The 19094-nt window shown below is 39.0% G+C and overlaps 1 protein-coding gene across 1 annotated transcript in view; it reads right to left on the bottom strand.

Moving 5' to 3' along the window:
- The window catches only part of LOC139650353 (sodium- and chloride-dependent GABA transporter 2-like), a 32853-nt gene extending 18478 nt beyond the window's left edge, over positions 1-14375 (bottom strand). Inside the window, exons 1-6 of the mRNA XM_071526998.1 lie at positions 14294-14375; positions 10777-10950; positions 8529-8663; positions 2969-3109; positions 2306-2393; positions 250-382 (exon numbers count right to left, since the gene is read on the bottom strand). Of these exons, the coding sequence (XP_071383099.1) occupies positions 250-382; positions 2306-2393; positions 2969-3109; positions 8529-8663; positions 10777-10950; positions 14294-14375 (753 nt within the window). The remainder of the gene's footprint in view (positions 1-249; positions 383-2305; positions 2394-2968; positions 3110-8528; positions 8664-10776; positions 10951-14293) is intronic.
- Positions 14376-19094: the final 4719 nt, after the last annotated feature.

Genomic DNA, 19094 nt, shown 5'->3' with positions numbered 1-19094 from the left:
TTCGTATTCAATTGATAAATAAAGATCCTGAACCAGTGAATGTGATACAAAAATTCTGTAATTTTCTTCCTCAGAAAATATGCTGTAATAAAATGAACACACACACATGCACACACTCTCTCTCTCTCTCTCTCTCTCTCTCTCTCTCTCTCTCTCTCTCTCTCTCTCTCACACACACACACACACACACACACACACACCCACACACAGAATCTATCATACCATCTTCTCCTAAAGTAAAGGTTCTACCTTTCCAGTGGATCTTACTCCCTTCCAAACACAGAAGTAGCACAGTATCCAAGCCAGTAAGAGACATAAGGCCAACTCCCACCGCAGGCTACCAATTTCCTCAATTCCTTGAGATATACCCAGTACTCGTCTCCTGAAAAGGGACACATAGTATGCCAAAACATTGGGGCAGAAAAACAGTTTGGAGGCACAAAATGATTGGGAACTTTGTACAAGACCTCCATCAGAGATTAAAAAGGAATACAGACCAGTAATACGATAGGGAAGAATCGAATATTTGTGACTGATCAGATGGTATTGTTACAACATTGCACCATACTCTAAAAACAACGTTTTTTTTGTCCTATAGAAGAACATTTTCAGTTACATGGGAAATTGGGCTGGGTTAGACCTGAAACATTCTCAACTATGAATACAATGCAATTTAAAACAATCTGTCTTCAGGGTGAGGGTAAAACCCCCTACGGTTAAAGGTTTAGCTGTGTATGACTTTAGAATTCATTTTTGTTTTTAAAAAAAATGGCTCCCATGGAAATGGAAATAAATAGTTATGGGGTATACAGGGACAGACTGGGAAAAATATGAAAAATGGAATAAAAAAAATAAAAAAATAAAAAAACGGCCCTTGACTTTTAATCCAGACTGGCCCACCACAATCAACCCACAGATTCTCCAGCCACCACCTAGCTCCTCACAGTATGGACACGTGTAGACCAAAGCTTTACTAGAGATATATAAAAAACACACATCACTTTTACCATCTGTTGACAAGAGTTCCCTGCTCTCTGTTCCCTAAATGTCACGTCTCAGAAAATTGGAGATCATCGAAAATCCTGACTTTCCCTGTATTTGTATCATTCATGTGCTCAACTAGCAATTACTACTAGCATTAAACAGCACTTGAAGGCAGCACAATAGCTAGAATACTAGCTAAGTGGCAACATTATGCTGCTGCACATTGATGTTAGCAAAACTGACCTTTGTTGCACTGATGTTACTTGTAGTGCTACCAAATAAATTAATCATTTTGTGGCATTTGGTCCTATTTGCCTCAAGGGACATTTTTTTTCCACTTCGTTTTTCAGCCCCAGTTTAAAATTTTTTGGTCTGCAGCTTTTCTGTTAATCTGTGAAGTAGATTAATGCACAACAAAATCAGCCTGTAATTGCCAGCTCAGCGTATGATAGAATGAATCAAGTTACAGCTGGCAGGGGAAATAAAGATGGATGAGTAATGCACTTTTGACCCCCACCCCCATTACGGAGCCGGCCAGTCTGCAGGAGTAACAAACAGCCTTTTTTTTATCTTTTTGTATCGTGTTGCTGGCCTCACTGCTGGCCCATAGGTCGACTGGCCCACTGGGAAAACTCCCACTACTCCAGATGGCCAGTCCATCCCCTGGGGGATTTTTATTAGTGACAGCTCAACTGTACAAATGACAGTATTAGCAGCAGGTTGGCAGGCTGGTTAAAAAGGCCAGTTAGTTATTAGGATTGCTGGTTCAATCCCCTGTACGGACAGATATACCACCCCAAGTGCCCCTGAGCAAGAGCACCTAGTTCCAGTCTACAGTATGATGGGTATTGAAAACTAGCTAAATTAGCTGAATACTGTGGTACAACACAGCAGGCAGTTGTTTGCAATATATCATTGCGGTTACATCTGCTCTTGTAAGAATTTCAAAACAACCAAACAAATAAAACCACCATATTAATCCCAAAGAAAGAGGGCCATGTACTTGCTTTCTTTGGTTGCAGTCGTTGTATTGTAGGTCTGTTTGCTGGTGATCTAGGTCTGGCAGTCAAGTCAAGTAGAGGTTTATGAAATATGAACATGCTTCTCTTTTAGATGTTTTTTTTAGGTGTTATGATGTTAGATAATTGTGATGAGAGGAGAGAGAATGGTTCTTTCATTATGACTTGTGAAGGTGTGTACTGTTTGGTAGCTAATTGTGTTGAAATAATTTTAGCCTTTAGCTCACTTCTTGCATAAGCACACTTCACAAACAAATGTTATATTGAGTAAACTATAAAAGAAGAGTGTAAATTAAACTTACTCCCAGAACTCTGTGGCAGGTGATGTTGCATTTGAATGTGCTGTCCAGTTGGATGACGCATTCCTTTTATCAAATTCAACACATGTATCTAAGAGAAAACAGGGGTAAGGAAATATTTTAATTGATCAAAGTGTAGGTAAACAATTATTTGACATAGCATTTCATTGACTGTCTATGTGGTTCTATACACTCATCAACTACAAAACAATCCTAGATTTTAACCAATTTTAGGCAAATTTGAGATTCCTGGGACCCTTTCACAATGTTCCCAAAATGTGTCCAATCCATCTGGAGTCTTAAATTATAAGATCTTTAAGTTATTAAAGATGGAGTTTGACCACAGTTTGGAGATCCTATTATGATGCCCCTGTGGCAATTTCAGCCATCTTTAGCTGTGTACCCTCCGTGCTCCACAGCACTGTTTTCCAAAGATAAAAAAGGCTGAAAATGAAAAGAAAAACTCTGTTTGGGAAGATTTCCTAGAATTTTTGAGTATCCTAGAAGTTCTGGTGTTGCTGTAGCCATCCAATCCAATCCAAGATAATGGGCCTTTCTGTCCTCTACTATTGTCTTATAAAGACTTAAGGAATAAACTTGACCAATAACAAATGACAATTTTGTTACATACACAGTACATTCCTACATCCATGTCTATATGTCTACCTGTGTTCCAGGAATTCCTGCAGCTGGCCCATGGAACCTCAGCGCTGAAGGAGGAGAAGAGATAGAAGAAGGCCCATGCCTGGATGACGATGTATGACACTGCAGCATATGCAATCACTACCTGGGTGGCGTAACCAATTCCTGAAGAGACAGACATAGTGCGGTCAAAGTGTTGATAAAGATGGGCAAAATGACATTGCAGCATATAAAAAGGCTGTGTCCTGGGATGACAATATCCCTGTTGTGGTGCTGCTGGGTTGGCTGGTCATGTGACTACTCACCAATTTGAAATATCAATGCATGACTGGACTGGATAAATTTCAATAAGTTTCAGCATGCCTATTCATCTTATCATTAGCAAAGGGGGCTAACAATGTGATAAGAACAAACAAGCAAGTCAGATTGCATAAATTAAACGTTTATCAATCATAAATTACAAATGAAAACACCCAAAATGTTAGCTAGCAAATAAATTACCATCAGTGTAATTTCCAAGGTACAGAACACATTTGAAACTCAGGCTTCAAAAACGACGACATGGACTTCCCATCGTCTACAATACAAACTGTGCTACAGGCTGTAGAATTTGTCACTAGTCAATGCTTACGTGCATGGCTCTGACGTTTCTGACTGAGTCCTTGGTCGCTACCACATACGCCCAGCATTCCAGAACCAGATAACTGAACTTGGAATGCGCAGTGTGTGATGAACCCATCCATCCATCCATCCATCCATCCGTCCATTTTCTGGCAGCTTATCTGGGCCAGGGTCGAGGTGGCAACAAGGCAACAAGAGCAGCCCACATGTCCTTTTCCAGCAACTTCCTCTAGCTCCTTTTGGGGGATCCCTAGGCACTCCCAGGCCAGCTAGGAGATGTAGTCCCTGCAGCATGTCCTGGGTCTACCCCAGGGTCTCCTCCCAGTCAGTCGTGCATAGTACACCTCCAAAGCGTGGCGCCCAGAGGCATTCTTACCAAGTGCCCACACCACCTCAACTGGCTCCTCTCAATGCAGAGGAACAGCGGCTGAACACCAAGGTCCTCCTGGACTGCTGAGCTTCTCACCCCATCAAGAAGAGTGAGGCCAGCCATCCTGTGGTGAAACCTAATTTCAGCTGCTTGTATTCATAATCTCATTCTTCAGTCACTACCCAGAGCTTGTGGCCGTATGTGAGGGTCAGAACGTAGATTTACTGGTAAATCAAGAGCTTTGCTTAAGGGCTCAGCACTCTTTTCACCACCATGTTCTGATACAATGCCCATATTATTGCACCTGATGCACCGGTTAATCTCACAATCCTTCTTACCCTCACTTATGAATAAGACCCTGAAATACCTGAACTTCTCCACTTGGGACAGCTGCTCACCCCTCACCTGGATGGGACAGGCCACATTTTTCCAGGAGAAAACCATGACCTCAGACTTGGAGCTGATCCTCATTCCGACTTAGCTGAAAATCATTACAATGCACATTGGAGATCATGGTCTGATGAAGCCAGAAGGACAAAATCATCCGCTAACAGCAGAGGCAAGGCCTTGACAGCAAACCATCTCTATCTGCGGGAGAACACCCAGGGCCCTGGGAGAGGGCAGCTAAGTGGCCCATATCAGCCCCTCACCAGTGGCAACTATCTTGTCTCCACTGCTGAGAATTTTGAATTGTGAGAACTGAATACAATTTCAGAGCAAATTAATTCAATTTCATAATATTACATTCAGTTTCAAGTTTATTGGAATTCAGTTTCAAACTAATAAATTCAATTTCAAATTATGCTATTCAGATTCAGTTTTTCAATGCAATTATACAAGTTAAACGATACAAATTCAAATGATGTGATTCAAATTCAGTTTTTTAATGCAATTATTCAAGTTGAGCAATTCAAATTCAAATATAAATGAAAGCTGCAAGCAGTGATGATCGCACCCCTTGCACCTTTGTGCACGTCAGGGTGTGCCGCAGCCGCGGCATCGTTACTGGACACCGACTGGTCGACGTGGCCCAGACCATGAAAATTCCATGTAAATCAAATGATGATTGTCACACAAGGCTTACTTCCTGTTGCCAGTAGGTGGCGCAATGACTATTACTCCTAATTGGCACGTAGATGTCCTCAGGCCTGGACTCTGGTCCAGCATGTGAAATATGGTGCAGATTGGACAATGTACACTCAAGTTAACACAGCTTCCTGTTTCATGGCGAAACATCGAAATTTGCCGCCATTCGACGAAAGCTCCCAATCTTCACAATGAAGCGTCATCAAGGTCCTACGGCTTTTCTGACCACATTTGAGGTGGCTCTGGTCAACCCGCTACAAGAAGCACAGCAACGTTCTAAACATGTCATTTCCTGTTGCCAGTAGGTGGCGCTATGACTATAACTGAATATTGGCATGTAGATGTCTTCAGGCTGGGACTCTCATCCAGCGTGTGAAGTTTGGTGCAGATTTGACCATGTACAGTCAAGTTACAAACCACTTCCTGTTTTGTGGCGAAACATGTAAATTCGACGCCTTGCCACGCCCACACCGTTCGATGAAAACTCAAGCTTTGCACAACTTTTCATCGTCGAGGTCTTCACGCTGACCAAGTTTGACGTGGATCCGATCAACCGTCTAGGACAGGGGTCGGCAAGTACGTTTGGCCTCGGGCCAAATTTTTTCCAAGCAACTGAATGGTGGGCCAAAACATAATAGGACAGAACCTTTTTTTCTACCAAACAAAACTTTTTTTTCCTAATCTATACTATTATATATTGTACAAAAGAGTAATTTAAGAAAGTTATTTGTTTAAAATAAAGTAACTTGAATTTGCTACAGACTGTTATTAGTGTGTTATTACTGCTTTGTCTCCTGCTCCACTCTGTGGCTGCGTTATAAAACAGCTTATAATAGTAACCTGCTGATAATGTGACTGCTGTCTTTAATCACCGACAGACTGTCTTTTAAGACATGAATGTGTGTAAATCTCATATTTCCCCTCTCCACACAGTTAATAATAAATGTGTATCATTTCCATTTTGAAAATGACTACTTCTTTGAGCCTAACTAACGTATTGTAATAATTATTTTATGGACTCTCGCGTTACATCGTTACCCGCGTTATTGTGCGGGAGGTTACATTGTGTGCACAGAGACATTAGCAAAACATTGATAGCTAGCAAGACAAAATGTCACTGTCAAAAGCAATGAAAAGAAAAGTTGACAGCGAAGGTAGGACGTACAAAGAAGAATGGAAAGAAAAGTATGCATTCATCTTACCTGATTTTATTAACGCCAAACCAGTCTGTCTAATCTGCAACGAAGTTGTTGCAGTTTGCAAGGAATACAATATACGACAGCACCGCGACACAAAGCATGGCAACTTCAAATTTGGCTATCCACTCCAGACAGATGCACGAAAGCAGAAACTTGAAGCACTGGTAGCAGGTTATGCGCACAGCAGCAGGATCCTGGTACGAGGCCTCACAGCGCAACAAAAAGTGAATGAATCAAGGCTCTGAATTCTGTATGAAATTGTTGTTTTGTGCAATTTAAAAACATTTATTTTTAAATCAGATTTTCAGTGTCATCTGGCGGGCCAGATACTATTACAGGCGGGCCAGTTTTGGCCCGCGGGCCGCTAGTTGCCAACCACTGGTCTAGGAGGTGTACATTAAAGTATGACCCCTGCAAATGGCAAAATATGCACAAAAATGACACAATAAATTCCAAATGGCCGACTTCCTGTTGGGTTTAGGTCATGGCACCAAGAGACTTTTTTTTAAGTCTGGACATGATACATGTGCCTACCAAATTTCATACGTCTAGGGTAAACGTACACCGGGGGCTGCTTCGTTGAAATTCTGTAGGGGGCGCTATCGAGCCATTTTGCCACACCCATGTGCGAGACCCATAAAATATAGAACTTTTTGCCACTTCTGGGGCATGTGCAAAGTTGCGCAACTATTCGAGCACGTTTAGCCCCTCAAAAGTGCGATTTATTTGGCCGGCGTAAAATAATAATAATAATTCCTTCAATTACAATAAAAATACACTTCTATGACTCTGGAGAAGCAGCGTTCAGTTTTTATGCTCCACATATCTGGAACAAACTCCCAGAAAACTGCAGGTCTGCTGCAACTCTCAGTTCTTTTAAATCAAGGTTGAAGACTTTTCTGTTTGCCGCTGCCTTTTATGACATCAAATAACTATTCAACTCTCACACTGCACTGTAACCTTTATTCTTGTATTTTACACCTGTCCTATTCCTATTCGCATGGCAATGCGAAAGTGTGTTAGCAGGTGCGGGAAGCTTAAATATACCGCCTTATTGAGAGGGGGGCGCTTGATAAGAGTTGTATGAGTAGTGTGTGTATCACGTGACCGCAGTGCGACTCCAGTTGTCTGCCTGGCTTCACAGGCTTCGCTAATAATTCAATTTCAGTTTCTAGTGACACAAATTTCTGACCATAGGATGGCCCTGGCACCAGTAAAAACAAAAATTTGATGTGTTCTGGACTTGCATACAAATCTCCATTCACTGCGCCAGATAGCACAGAGAATTTGTTGGTGTAGTCCCATGGTGCTTGTGCCGAAGCCCAATGGCACCATAGGGTTCTGTGTGAACAATCGCCAAATTCAAATCCAAATTCATTGCCCAGGGTGAAGAAACTGCTGGATCATTAAGGCACCACACACCTTTATTTGACATTGGATTTGAACTTGCAGATTCTCTTGTCACCAGAGTCCAAGGAGGAGCCATTACACGCAAGGGCGTCACTTTGTGTTGAAAAGTGGTGGGGACATAAGGGCTCAGATGAAAAAACATTTTTTAAAGGTCTTCCACATATGCGATTTTAGGCAATGTAATGGGGGGATCGGTATGAGGTCAGAGTAGATAATTACGGTGAGAAAAAAATTGCATAACGGCGCATCAAAAAGGCAGAGCCTAGGCTACTACAGAGTCGACAATATGAAAATACTCAGCATAAAACGAACAACAACGTTGACCACAGTACAGTCATCCATCTGCTTCACATCCTCAGCTGCAACACAAGTCAAGAATTTGTTAAAGTTACTGATCGGCACACATTTGTGGGTCATTTTAGAATCAGTAGGCTAGGGGGGATTTTTTTTTATTTTTTTTTAGCTTATGTTACTTTTTTTGGACAATGCACACTTGTTTCTTCTATATTTACATTGCATTGTATGTTTTCTTATTGTGCAAATAAACCTTTCTCAAAGTGTTCTCATTTGTTACTTAACATTTCTTGGTGCAAGCTATTTTTCAGAACATTTTTAACAAATTATGCTTTTAAAAAGTGATGGGGACAAAATCGGCCATTTCAAAAAGTGGTGGGGCCATGTCCCCAGCGTCCCCAGTGTAAATGACACCTATGATTACACGCACGCTTGGTCTCTTCGGGGGCATCCACCATGTTTCAATGACTGATGGACCAGAAGCTGCACCCTCATGGCTCATGTACTGCCTAGAATTGTTTATCTTTTGCAGCCACATTGATACAGACTGTACATCTAGGTAGCCAGCAGCTAAGCAATTTAACAGTTTTTCAGTGACACTGACCTTCAAACAAGGGGCAGAAGTGCCTCCAACAGGTAATACATCCTTGAGACGTGTACTGCCCCATGGCAGTCTCCAGGAGGAACATTGGAATTCCACAAGACAGCAGAAAAAGGACATATGGAACCAGGAATGCACCTGTGAACAACATGTCTGAAGTGACAAACATACCAAGAGACTGTTGTTTTTTTTTAACACCCCTGTCAGTTGAAGATGATCCAGTCCCGATGAAAACATATATACTGTACATTGCAGGGGTAAATCTTTACTATACTGGCTATTTCACAATTTGTACAATATATTCAAAGAATATACCAATATATGGACACACAAAAAACTTTCAGATAGAGACCCTGCTCCCTCAGAAAAAGACACAACAATGTACATTTTGTCAGTGTGAGAAAAGTTGCAATGTTGTGCCTTTTTCTGAAATTATTTTACGGACTGCAAAATTCCTAATGGGTTCTGAAGCCATTTTTGCCGGGCCTCTGGGACCGGCCCAGAAGAGTGAAAGTAGCTAACTGACTGACTGACTGACTGACTGACTCCCCATTGTTGAAAGTCGCGTGAGAAGTGGCATCAAGACATACACAGTTATGGTGGTATACGTGGTATTGCGTTGTTTGCGCTGTCATGGTGTGTTTCTGTAGCCTGGTATCCAGCCCCTATGAATCGCAGTTTTCAGCACTCTTTGAATTTGCATGGCGATTCATAAGGAATTATGAATCGCCATGCAAATCTTCTAACAATTCATATACCACCTTAACTGTGTATGTCTTGATGCCACTTCTCACGCGACTTTCAACAATGGGGAGTCAGTCAGTCAGTCAGTCAGACTGTATGATAGTAGTATGATGATGCTTGTAGTAGTGTGACTCGAAGCCTCTGGAAACTCCTGAAACTCTTATACAAACTTTTAAACTAACCGTTGTTGATGTAAAATGAAGACAGATTCAGCAACTGCATGGCTGATTTCGCCTCAAATGTTTTCATAAGGAAATATGAATCGCCATGCAAATTCAAACAGTGCTGAAAACTGCGATTGATAGGGGCTGGATACCAGGCTAGTGTTTCTGCCCCTGGATTCCAAACTGGAAAAACATGGTGGCTCGTTTGGAAACTTTCTCTTATATTATGAAAATGGTTCACCGAAATGTGTTTCTGAAAACATTTGAGGCGAAATCAGCCATGCAGTTGCTGAATCTGTCTTCATTTTACATCGACAAGGGTTAGTTTAAAGGTTTGTATAAGACTTTCGGGAGTTTCCAGAGGCTTCGAGTCACGCTACTACAAGCATCATCATACTATAAAGCAAGGAATCTCTGTCTGTGTGTGTGTTTGTCCTTCACATATCTCGAGAACCATTCGTCCGATCGACTTCACACTTAGCAGGTGTATTGCTGGGGACCAAAGGAAGTGCAGTGTCGGATTTGGTGCAATTTGGACACGCGACACATTCAATACTTTGAATAAACAAGCGAACAGCGCTCTGTGCAGCAACGGGGTGAACGGGCACTGCACTAGTCCATTCAAATCCTGAATGAACACCTGCATATATTGAACACCTATATATTGACAATGTCAATATATAGGCTATATATGTCAATATATGCCCCCCCCCCCTTGCCAACCCACCTACCACGACAATTTGAAGTCTGTGGGAAACACTGTCTTTGGTCTTATCTTTTTAGCATGGCAACATCTGAATATTGAATTATTGCATATATTAGGCCCACAATGGCTCTTATAATATTACAGACATACAGTAGATCTCACCTTAAATCTTCTAACAATTCTGTTGGACCATTTGAAAATCCAACAGAACTTATACAAAAATATATTAATCATAGGTCCTAAGAAGTAAATCAAACACGGATGTAATGTGATTGCACAATAGCCTAGAGGGTCATAAATATAGCTACAATTTCAAGAGAATATTATTTACAATGTTCTTTTTAACATTTTAAGTTCATGATTATTTTCAAAATTGAGGTAAAACAATGGTCTCATTTGTTCCCAGCATTTCATGACAACAAAAAAAACAGGATTTATTGAATAATTAGAAACAGCAGCTCTGTGCAAGGGTTGAGCAACTTCCTTATCATTCCAAATTGTATATCTTTCAAGGTTATTTTTCCACATTTGTTGACATTACAGGCGGGGTAGCTGCAGTCGCATGACCTTGCAGTCCTGAAACAATAAATGTTAACGCCTACGCATGATTCTTCTGGTTTCTAGAAATTGCGCTTACCTCCTCCATTTTTGTAACACAGATAGGGAAACCTCCAGAGATTTCCCAGTCCAACCAAAGTTCCTGCCACAGCTAGCAGGAACTCCAACTTGTTTGCCCACTGGCCACGGTCCAGTAGCAGTTGACCCTTCTTCACCAGACTGTTGTCTTGATTAGGTGCTTCATGGCTGTTTCCTTTTGGGAATTCCCTTATCATGTTCACAAACACACAGAAGTCACTAGATAAAATACCAGTAAAATGAAAACTGACCTGAAATATCCCTTTACTTCATCTACAGTAGCAGGACAAAGAAAGTCAGACCTTCTGTGCTCCAGGTTATGCACAGAAACAAAACTAAAACTACTCAGCTGATCATTATTTGGCACTGGTGGTAAGCTTTATTTATTTATTGTTGAACTTAAGCATGCAGGATTATCAGGAATGGAAAGTTTTCAGCAGCAACTGGTCATCAGAAACTGTAGCTTTCCCTGTTAGAATAAATACTGAAAACTGAAAGCAATGCATTTACCAAAACTGTATAGATAATTACACAGCAAAGTACTTACCCCTCCATCACAAAGCCCCCTCCCCCAAGAGTTGTTTACAGCAACAACAAACTGATCAGTATTCCTCTCAGCCAGGGTGCACCGTAGGATCTGTGCACAGGCAAGATGTCATGAGCAGAGGCAGAGTAAGAAACAAAAAGTAGTTTTGTTTTTCTTTTTTATAGCCTAATTATTGTTTGGCTGGTCCGTGCTCCATTCCTTCTATTCTAACTCGTGAAACTGTCAGGTTGGGTTTTGACAAAGCTCCAGGGTATACCACTTCCTTGCAGTATTTTTCCACTGAGACATGAGTAGCTTGGGTCATTGAGATTGGCTCAGTTGCTAACAACTAAACCAAATCAGCTGAGCCGTCTCTCTATGGCAGTACTTATAATTAGGCTTCAGTTATTTGGTAATTGGGAACTTGTAGCATATCCTATTACAAATCATATAACACAATTGCAATAGCCATCTTTGTATGCAAATAGCTATCTGGGATGATAAACTCTGGACCATATAATCTGCATAGACTTTTATAGATTTATTTGACTGAGAAGGAAGATAGTAGGCTGGGCTGATACTAACTGTAACTGCTAATGTTAGAAAAGGACTGGTTGTTCTTCAAATGAATGGGTCTTTGTTTGGGGAAAAAGGAATTCAACACTATTGGAGTCCACTCTCTCTATCTTGTCAGTAGAGAAACCTGTGGGGCATTACCTTATATAGAATATAGGCATTAAGTTTAGCAGCTTTGTCACACAGTGAGGCCTTGTAGTGTTTGTGGTGAAAACTCCCTGGAAACTGGAAATTTCAGATGATCATGTTTCAAAAGGTACCTTCAGCGCTCAGGCAGAAATTCAATGCTCAGATGACATACTGTAGCATATAAGTTTCATGACGTAATGTATTGTCCATCTACCTGTGTTCTGTTACGACAAAATTAATTATTGAGTGGAAGTTTAGTTAAGATCCTCTGTACTTACATTACTGACACCAAATAGAATAGAAACAATAAAAGCTCTGCTTTATTTGTGAGGTTCCTCTTTTGATACAATAATAATCCAATAACCATAAAACAAGACAGACATACCAACACAAGACAAGACAACTATGTAAGGCATATATTTACAGTTTGCTGGAAAATTTCTATAACTAACAAGGACCATGCTCTCTGTACATCAAATCATTAAAACTGTTTACACACAGGCAGACACCAAGTGCATGCTCAAAATAAGTTAATATTCACCTGCAAAAGCAATTCTCAAATGAATCACATTATTTAATTTCTGGTTTAAGCAAAAATGGAAAACATGATGTCCACTTGGAAAAGTAGTTTATCCTGGGCAGTTTTGTTCAGCCACAGACAGCTGTACATATTTTCAACCAAAGGCAATCCGCTTTGAATGCAGTTCAGAATATTTACTCAACAGCTGAATTTTATTATCTTATGGTAGAGACATCCTTTGCACAGCAGTGCTTCCCTCAGGTGTTGGTTAAGAGCAGGAATAATTATCCATACAATGATCAAAGTATTCTACTACACACTGAAGGTCAACGGACCTGGTTCATTGCTCTCTGTCTTCAGTGTTTCTTAAGAACAACAATAAATTCACTGGAGCGAACAAAGTATTTCACCTCCAGGACTGATTAGGTTTGATCATCCACAGCCAATAGGTTGTTGGGTGTCCAAATATAGGCTGTGCTGACTTGACTCATTTCTCTCTCTCTCTCTCTCTTTTTAAAAAAAGGTTTTTGTAGAATTTGTATTGTTCTGATTCTTGAACAGCCTATGTTAATATATTTTATAAAAATATTGTAGAAATACCTTAAAAATATCTTGTAAATGCTGTAAAGTTAAAAATTTTAGACGTGAACTGAAGAGGCACATGACTCCTGCCAACACTGCTTAAACTTTAAACTCCTGTAACCTGACTGTTAATGAGCAAACCTGATTAATCCTGGAGGCAAAACATTTTGTTCGCTCCAATATATGTATTGATGCTTTAAAGAGACATTAAAGATATGAGTGTAATGAAATGCATCTGAAGCCTTTTAGTGTGCAGTAAACTACTTTCATAGGTGGATTTTAATGTTGGAATTTACATTTAGTCATACATTTTGGACAAACCCCTCTCTTTATAGTTTATAAAATTCAGGGTAAAATTCACCAAATGTCATGCTCACTTTGTATTTGGGACAGTGCGGGATGGAGAGGAGCGCAGACAACTTATAGTCATCTTCCCTGTGGAATGCATTTGTAATGGAAATGTCCCAAGTGTTTCCTTCTACAGTCTAACAGATGAAGCGGATTCGATTTTTATATTCACCTCTAATGGGAGCATGATAAGACCTTCACTGCATACTCATATATAGGCTATGGATGGACATACAAATAGATACGTACAACAAATATTTGAAGAAACTTGCTTTTCAAAGTTGAAACTGAGACAAAAATTATTTTAAAGACGTTTTCCTCTTTCAGCAAAACATTTAGCATGGTAATCCCTCAGCTATACATTCATATCACAGGTAGAATTGACACCAGGAGCGAGTCAGTGCAGTCTCCCTTGTTGAGTCAGAGCACCTGGAGCTCCTGGCCTCCTGTCATGCTCAAGGACATTTGGCACTCGTTCATTTTAACTTATATCATAGTCACAAAGTGAGGCCAGTGCAGCCTGTATGTAAATAAACATAAATCTGTCACACACAAAAAAAAAACACTGCTGCTCAGACCCGTACATGTACATCACCCTCTGGTGGTTATTACACGCTCAACAGATAAAACAAATCAGATTTAAAAACAAACACAAAACAGACAAAACGAATTAAATATTTTAAAAAAATTCTGATACTTTCAATATTTATAAGATGTATCTTATAGTGTGGACAGGGGGGACATCAGGTTTTTACAATGTGTTATTTTGACGATGTTGTACTGTGGGTGGTGGTTTGGGAATGATGTACAGAGTCACTTCAGTGATGATGATGATACCACTGATGATGATGATGATGATGATGATGATGATGATGATGATGAGGTCTAGCTCTATGGTGCAGTCCATGTTGTTGGCCATATTTACATTAATTGATGAATATGGTATCAAATATGGATATGTTAATTAGTGAGCTGGAACTATTTTTTTGTTCTTACACTATATTCTTGTACTCTGATTCATATGTACTGTGCATTGTCTTCTGTGTTTGAGCAGTTTTAAATTGTAACACACACAAAAAAACACCCCAAATCTTTTGGAATTTTTTCCCCCAGATTCATAAGCACTATGAGAGGGAATGGCAACTGATGAGAATCAGATAGTCCTGGAGTGCAGCGTAGCCACATGACAGAGAGTTTGTAGTCCTTATTCATATTTAACATTATATGCTACAAAACATACTAATCATGATTCAATACTTACTAACTTTTCTGTCACATAGTATTGTGGATATTTCACTGCACCTCCTAAATTATTAAATGAATTATAAAGATTGTGTTTGGTCTGCTAACTCACATCCTGTGTAATCTTGACAAGTAGCTAACTATGATTTGTTATCTAATTTAGATTTCTAAAACTTAACAAACATAATTTTCAAATACAGTATGGTGTAAAACAATCAGCAGTTAGCACAAAGTTTTCAAATGCAACTTGAAATCTGAAGTATGAAATCACAGAATTAAGTATAATGTTATGCCATTTAAAGCCGCTTTCAACTACGACTGCCTTAATTGTGATTCTTTGATCAAGCCGCCATGAATATGAAAGGCACAGTGAGTAATTTCTCTAGATGGGCTTCAAGATATGCTTTTATGTTTGTACAGTAAACATAGAGCAAGCCCTTTAATTAAAAAACCTGTTTATTAAATTCAGTTTGGGGAATTTAATGACAGGAGTTTTTTGCTCAACCCGTTGCACCTTTCCCTGGCAAGTTAAACCAGCGTGACAAATCATACCCATGAGCAGTGCTTAAGGAGGACGATTATTTCACTGACAACTGTCTGCGTTACACCTTGAGTACAAACACTTAAAGTAATAATGAAAAAGAAAAGTCACATTGAGTAACAAGATGGGAGTTGCGCAACTTCATTTGAAGATTGCCTAAGCGGTTACATATTGTGCTAAACAATTTGAAATGTAAATAATATTTCAAAATATTATTCATTTTAAGTATGAATCAGTCCTTAGACACAGAGGAAATTAAAATGATGTGGTAATCACTGTTAATTGATTGGGATGGGTGGTGGTGAGGTTACTAACAAAGATAAAGAAGTCATGGACTGGTGGAGACATTATTTAAAAATGAACATAAAACCCCATGTAAAAATATTCTGAGAAATTAGTTGACCCACTTGCAGATTCTTGTATGAAACACCTCCACTGGCTTGGAAAGTTTAATATAGCAAATAAAATTTAATTTAGATATTGGCAATGGTCACCTATGGCACTGTTAAGGTGTGTTGAAGCATACACAGTGTCTGACAATCAAGAAAACAGGCAATCATTTTCTACTTTCATAGCTAAAATTGTATCATGAAGGTTGAAACGTAAACATAGTACCTGAAATAATAAGACAATGCTGATTCACAGAAGAACAGGCGATTAAATACATTAAGCCCACAGCTCTATAGACTACTATTCAAATTTCACACTTCACACATTGGTCTGAAACTTAATTTAGATTGACAAAACAATATTCACCCATTATTGCAAAATGTAAACACCCTTCCAACGCATCATGACAATATGTTTGCAAATACAGTCAAATATGTCAGAATTAGGACAACAAGCTCAAAGTTGGCCTTTTTGTTGTACATTTATATATTTTTTTTACTTTCACATCAAAGAATGACTATCAAGCAAGTACAAACTGTCAACTTTTGATCATGGGTTGTTTTAGGCTTCTGTCAGATCACCAGTCAGATCATTGGCAGTCAATTCTCCCAATTTCACATTAGTGCAAGTGTTGAAACAGAATAAAATTAATGTAATGTCAATGTTTTGTCACTAACTGCATTGGGGGCTTCAATTTTGAGACCGATCTATATCACCACATCCATGATATCTAAATGCTAGAGGCTGTATTTAAAGCTTTAAAGCTGGCAGATGTCAACAGCCTGGTGATACTGATGGGTCACAAACTTGAAGCTGTTGTTGCACTGGGAAATTTGTACAAATTATCTTGCTTCATATTTATTCTACTAAAATATATCTGTTCCAATACTTGTACTTATGTGACAATAAGCACTGACTGCACGATTCTATGTTTTTGACACAGAGGCAAAAACATTATTACAAGTTGAGAATTTGTACTTATGCTTCATATTCATCTCTTGAATGGTCTGATGGAAAAAGATCAACTTCAGCTAAATGCCACAATACATATGCTTTGATGGCCTATACATGTGTAAATCTAGAACATCTAGCCTAGCTCCATCAGCTGACATGTTCACCTGATATGACCACTCAACACGAGGATTATAGCATCAGTGGGCCTGTGCTTCGGTTACCTCTCCTACCAGACAGCCAGTTTGTAATGAAAACAACGCTTGATGCATGAAATATTGTCAGAATACAAGAGAATGAAATGTTATTCCATTTCTACTGTTGAGAGGTAAGACTCCCAGAAGAACACAACAATGCTATTTCTATTAGCAAACAATATAGCAAAAGATCTGACATGACATAGGTTCAAACACATAATTTTTTAATTTTCACAAGTAGCTTACATAGGCTACTGTTAATATGTACATGTAGCAGCATAAAACCACTGTAGCTGTGATTATCAGACTACAAGATTACCATTCCTTTATCTCACTCCAAAATGGCTGTCGATGTGGATGAGGTGGAATGTGTCAATTTTGTCACTTTATTTCTACTTATCCTGGTACAGATGGATTCAGGAGTTTGTTACAGTATGTACCCTGACCTTCAGCCTCATTCATGTTATCACATGTCGTCTTTCTGCCCTGTGGTTTTCTACAGGTCCTAATGGCACATTTGATTTTATTAATCATACAGTTAGCAATTAAGTTTTGGCACTTAAAATGTAAATACAGTCTTTCTTTTTAAACATAATTAAGCACAGTTATAACAGTAATACACCAGTATCCAGTGATAATTTGAGGTGAAACTTTGGTCTCCATATTACCAACTGGATTACAAAAAGCTGGTCATCACATTTCAAACAAAATGATTACAGACAACTAACTGAATTAATGAATGAAAAAATAAATAATGAAATAAATAAATAAATAAATATCTAAATAAAAATGTTGATAAATAGCCTCACAAAATCTTCACTGCATGACTTTGCAACATACTTGATGTCTTACCCTTTAAATAGACCTTCTACACCTGATAATTGACAAATTATAGAATCAGCACATTTTATGTGAGGTTATAGCTTAATGCCACTATTTGAGGTTATCAATGTCTGCATCAAAACATTTAAATAAATCCTATCTACAATGCTGACTAAGAATGTCCATGAAATATTTGGCCCCATACTTCTGGTAGAACTACATGGTCGAGCCTGCGGCTCCAGTGGAGTGGGAGTAGCAACAAAGAGCATTTCAGTGGCCAAGGGTAAAAAGTGCAATGTGACAATAGTCATAGATCTGTAATTAGTAAACTGTATGAACCTCCTACACGTCTGGTACGATATGTAGAAGGTGTGATCAAAGATGATATGCTACTTTTTCATTTGTTGCATGTGGATAGGAGGGAGCCGAAGCTCATTTAATCCATGTGTGCTACTATTGGCATCATTCAGTTGTGTCTACTCTAAACCAATTTCCAGCTTGTGGATATCGCCACCTGTTGAGAATGCAACTGCATTAATTTAATTCCATTTTTCTATCATGGTCTATGCTAAAACTTGGATTGGACTAAGCTATTCCTAAATTATGATAAAACGTACAATTCCATAGGATTGTGTGCAAAATGCTCTGTAGGCATATAGTAAGAAATAACGGTCTGTCTCTTCTACCAGCCACAATAGTAGAATTAGGTGCTTGTAATGAGGTATGAATATTGGCCAGTATCATAGAGGAACCATTAACTTTCTTCATTCCAACAACTGCTCAACAGCTTTCTAATGAGAAAAAGTCACAATTTGGACTCTTGGAATTAAGAGTAGTAGTAATTAAAACAAAAACCACATGGGTGTGGCCAATGTTACCAACTGAGGAGGGCAAGTAAATGATAAGAACAACAATATTTGTGAATGAAAATGGGTTGAAGAATTAAAACCTGCCGACAAAAGCATGGCAATGACTGCTTCCACTGAAAACAGGGTTTTCTGCTCTAAGTCACAGCTAAGCTTGAAGATCAAATTTCAACTAATATCAATATATATATATATATATATATATATATATATATATATATATACATATACATATACATATATATGTATATATATTAGCAAATATATATATATATATATAGGGTTCAATCTTAAATCCAGCAAACAGTAGTTGCAGTTACCACTGCAGATTACTCAAGAGAGCTTCACACCACATCTAATAAATAACACAGAATAAAATGGCAATTTCTCCTAACTCCTAAGAGCTTCCTCAATTCCTTTTATATGCACAGATACGTTTCAGTAAGTTTCTAATTAGGTACCTGTACTGTATTAGTCAGCCCGACAGTCGAATGAATGGATGACAGTGAAGGGTCCAGTGTGCTAAGATAAGGATAAGCCTGTCCAAACAAGCTCTTCATCCTCACTTGTATCCTTCCATTTACCTCCTTATTTGCTGTCTTCATCTTTCCTCTTCACCTTAACACCTT

This window comes from Centroberyx affinis, unplaced genomic scaffold, assembly GCF_046629955.1.
Source record: "Centroberyx affinis isolate AG114_WGS23_722 - 3 ecotype Tasmania unplaced genomic scaffold, CSIRO-AGI_Caff_v1 ptg001484l_1, whole genome shotgun sequence".
Lineage (NCBI taxonomy): Eukaryota > Metazoa > Chordata > Actinopteri > Beryciformes > Berycidae > Centroberyx > Centroberyx affinis.
This window is presented reverse-complemented; position numbering and strand designations above follow the sequence as displayed.